At 49.7% G+C, this 4313-nt stretch overlaps 1 protein-coding gene across 1 annotated transcript in view; it reads left to right on the top strand.

The window, feature by feature from the left end:
* The window catches only part of FERMT2 (fermitin family member 2), a gene marked incomplete at its 5' end in the record, with an annotated part of 19292 nt that extends 15302 nt beyond the window's left edge, over positions 1-3990 (top strand). Inside the window, 4 exons of the mRNA XM_010288072.1 lie at positions 1012-1032; positions 1538-1662; positions 1892-2033; positions 3414-3990. Of these exons, the coding sequence (XP_010286374.1) occupies positions 1012-1032; positions 1538-1662; positions 1892-2033; positions 3414-3587 (462 nt within the window). The remainder of the gene's footprint in view (positions 1-1011; positions 1033-1537; positions 1663-1891; positions 2034-3413) is intronic.
* Between the last annotated feature and the right edge of the window lie 323 nt (positions 3991-4313).

The raw sequence follows: 4313 nt of genomic DNA, 5'->3' as shown, positions 1-4313 counted from the left end.
GTCCTTTCGGGCGGGGGGCAGAGCTTGCAGCCGCAGAGGCTGTTTGCCGGCGGCACGCGTGCCGGCACACGCTGGGAGGGACAGGGGGATGGAGGCTGCGGGAATGCAAGGAATTCGGCTGTGAGGGTCCCTCCGCGCCCCGGCACGGCATGAGGAGGAAGAGGCGGTCCCGCAGCCCACGCACGGTGCCGAAATGGGAACTGGCCGTGGGCCTGGCTGGAGGATTTAAAGCAGCGCTTGGTCCTGCAGTAGCCCCCGACCCACCGGGGGTGTTTGTCTCCACGTGCTCCTGCAGCAGCGCAGGGTTGGCAGGTTGGCTTTGGGGAGTGCCAAACCCTAAATGAAAAAAAAAAAACAAACCCCAAAACCAACCCCAAACCCCCAAAATAAACACATTCACAGCTCTCGGGTGCCTTGCCGGGCTTCGGCGTGGGAGCGGCATTCAGCCGGCTCGCAGGGGCAGACGCATCCCCAGGAAGCCCCCGGGGTTGCCCGCCCTCCGGCTGGTGTTACCCTCCAGCCGCGCGTTACGCCCAGCAGCATCCCCGTCGCTTCCCTGCGTGTCTCGGGTAACGGGAGCTATTGAGCTAAGGGCCGTCGCGAGCTGCTGGGCTTCCTCGGGGCCAGCCGGTGGGTTTGAGTTTGTGCGGAGGCGTGGGGAGGAGTGTGGGGACCCGAAAATTCTCCTCTCAGAATTGGGGCAGCTTCACCCTCTCCATCCACCAGCGGGAACAAAACCATCTCCACATGACGCCGGCAAGCTGGGACCGCACCGGTGCTCAGGCAGGGCCGGCGCGAGGGGCGAATCTCTGCTCGCTTGTCCCCTCTCCGCCCTTACGTTCACTTTGGCTGCTTTTCTGCCTAAGAAAATGTGCATGTGGTTTTTTTTGCTTGAACTTTGGTTTGCAGTTAATTTACACTTTTTCTTTGCTTTGTTGCCATATTTCTGATTGCTTTTTTTTCTTTCTGCCTCCTTTTCTTTTTTTTTTTTTTTCGCCTTGCCATCTACAGCCAGGCTATGTAAGAGACTTGGTAAGTGACAGCAACAATAAAATTAAGATAAATTTAAGATAAAACTTAAAATAGCCTAGAACCCCTTTGATTTGGGGAGCAGCAATGAAAAAACTAACAAAACCCACACCCTCCCCGAGAAACTTGGACCCTGTTTGGTTTTTATAATGGCCCCCGGTGATTTATGCTGCGAAACTAGAAACCCTACACCAGAAATTTGCCCCGCCGTTTGCTCACATCCTGCGTCTTAAACTAACGGAGCCCGAGCGGCTCTTTGCCTCCAGACAGCTCAGATCTATATTTGCTTTTATATGTCTGGAGATACGAAGCAAGAGCAGCTCCACGTTTATCAGCCGTGGTCGCGGGCTTTGGGCGGTCGCAGCTGACGTAAGACCTCGGGGTAGAAATGATCGATCAGCTGCGTTGTTCGTAACCGCGCTGGCTCCCAAACGCCTCCGGAATCGTTACCCGCTGTGCCGCTAACGAGCCCCCTCGCCCTAAAGCTGGTGTGTCTCGCCGCCCGCAGATCACGGCACGCATCCTGGAAGCCCACCAGAACGTCGCTCAGATGAGTCTCATCGAGGCGAAGATGCGGTTTATTCAAGCCTGGCAGTCGCTGCCGGAGTTCGGCATCACGCATTTCATCGCAAGGTCAGTGGGTCTGCTGGGCAGAGGAGGGGCAATTTCGTGACTGAATACGCAGAATACGTTAAATACGCAGCGCAGCCGTCGCTGCGGGAGTTGCGCCAGAGCTGAAACTAAAAGCGTTCATTGCACCGACCAACAAAACACGGTGTTAGGAGCGGGCTCAGCTGCGGGATTTAGCACGCGCAGCCGAGTGTCGCAGGCGCGCGTTTATTAACCCCTCGCCGCGTCGCAGGTTCCAGGGCGGCAAGAAGGAGGAGCTGATCGGCATCGCCTACAACCGGCTGATACGGATGGACGCGAGCACGGGCGACGCCGTCAAAACCTGGCGGGTCAGCAACATGAAGCAGTGGAACGTGAACTGGGAGATTAAAATGGTGAGCCGGGGTCTTGCACCTCCGTCGCTTCCCCCGCTCCCGTTACGGGAGAGGGGCACTGCTCTCGGCGGGGGTTAAGTTGACTTTGCAAGTCGGCTTTTAAAAAGTCAAGTTTTCGCATCACTCTTGTCTAAAGCGTGTCCCATCCGGCTGCGTTCATGTAATAAGAGTTTTTCCTCCTCCCTTCTCCACCCTCCGTGGAGATCTAGCAGAGCTTGTCCTAGCTGCTGGTAGAGTCGAGTATGACCCTTAAAAAGAAGAAAACAAACCTGAACCTTTCTTTAACACAGCCGGTTGCACACGTAACGCGTAATGATTTTCTCCGAACACCCACTCAAAGGCAGCTAAATAAAATCAAACTTCAGAACCCATGCTCAGGCGTGATCCTAACCAGTAACCGCAATGTACTGGGCCTTATCCGTACTAGAACTCCTTTTATGTGCAGTACAGCTCAGGCTTCCATGCAAGTGGTGAGAACAGCGGAGCCTTCGCTAGGCTCCGGGACGGGCTTTTGCCCAACCGTTACGTTTGGGTGCACAAACTTTTTGTGCTCCTTTTCAGCCCAACACCCGTTGAAAATTGCCAGGGATACGTGAAGGCTGTTCTCCTGCGGTTTGCGGCTCATTAAGAGTTGCTGGAGAAATTATTCAGCTTCCTCTCTGCTTCAGAGTCTTTGTTTTGACCCAGTTGCAAGCCTCGATATCCCGATTATTCAGCTGGGATACTCTGCTGGGAATCCCCCTCCCTCCCGCAGAGCTGTCACTGATGTGGGGACACAAAAAATAACGGGCATCAGTAAATGGATGGTCTGTTGTTCAGTCACTCCAAAACGAGCTCCCCCAGCCCCCATAAAACATTTCAACTTACAAAACCAGAATACCCTCGCAGGGAAAACTGGAAAGAAATTCCAGCCCTCGAGAGGTCTGTGCCCGGTCTCTTGCTTCTCTTGAAGCAAAGAGGATGTCGCCACGTGCTCACCATTGAGAGGTGCAAATTACTCAGGTAATTATCTCTGAGTCATAGGAGAATAAAAGGTGTAATGATAATTAAAATAAATAAATAAAAGAAAAAATAAAAACCAAACTAAATTATTTTAAAAAGCAATAAAAGGTACTTTTGTATCTAAACATTTTAACAATAGTCATTGCATCATAGAATCATAGAATATCTTAAGTCGGAAGGCACCCATAAGGATCATCGAGTCCAAATCGTCATTTACAATGAAATTGCAATAAACGTGATGATGTCATTGGTTTACGTACCATAATACGTACGTCATCGGTTTAACAGAAAAGCAAAATGAGAAGGGAAGAGCATGCGGCAGTGTAAGTCCTCCGGGAAGGCACGGGTGAGGCCAGCCCCTGTGTTTTTGCCCTCTAGGTGACGGTGGAGTTTGCAGACGACGTCCGGGTGTCCTTCATTTGCACGGAGGTGGATTGCAAAGTGGTTCACGAGTTCATCGGCGGCTACATCTTCTTGTCGACGCGAGCAAAAGACCAGAATGAGAGTTTAGATGAAGAGATGTTCTACAAACTGACCAGTGGTTGGGTGTGAGTCCCATGTACTGTACACCGAGAGGAATCCCCATGGCCATATTAATATTTAACTTTAAAAAGCTGTTCTTTGAGATACGCTGCTTAATAAAGTAAGCTTGAAATGTATCTTTTTTTTTTTATCATGAAAATCTTTGCATTACCAGACCAGTTAATCTGTGTGCACTAATGAGCACTTCTGTTAATTTGCTATAACAAGTCCGTATCTGGGCCGGATGCTGCCGCTGGCCTTTAGGTACAGAATCTGATGGGCAGATCAGGATAAGATTTGACTGACTTAAAATAGCCGGTTTTCTAAGAGAACTCTAAGCCATCTTCTCGTAAAGCCATCCAGGGCTTAACCTATATGAAGTCTATTTATCATGTTTAATGCATGAGTGTTTTCTTTCTTTTTTTTTGTGTTTTTTATTCTGTACATTTGACCTGTTTCGAAGTCGTCCTACCCATAAGTAGAATTGCCATCTCTCCTTTCACACTACATGCACCGGGACTGCTACAGGTGCCTGACAGGACTTTGAAGATAGTTGCGTGTGGCCTCAAAGAAGATCTTCTGTTAGTCTGTTATAGCTTGGTTTCGTTTGTTAACTTGCCTTTTGATAATCATTTATATTGTCTTTTTTTTTAATTTTATTTTATTTTTACACCGTATTGTATTATGACACTTTTAGTATTCCCAGCATAGTCACTGTTCTGCCTATGATATGCAAACTTTTTCATTACAATATGA

Source organism: Phaethon lepturus, unplaced genomic scaffold (genome assembly GCF_000687285.1).
Source record: "Phaethon lepturus isolate BGI_N335 unplaced genomic scaffold, ASM68728v1 scaffold7875, whole genome shotgun sequence".
Taxonomy (NCBI): Eukaryota; Metazoa; Chordata; class Aves; order Phaethontiformes; family Phaethontidae; genus Phaethon; species Phaethon lepturus.
The sequence above is the reverse complement of the archived record's forward strand: the minus strand, read 5'-3'. Positions and strand labels throughout refer to the sequence as shown.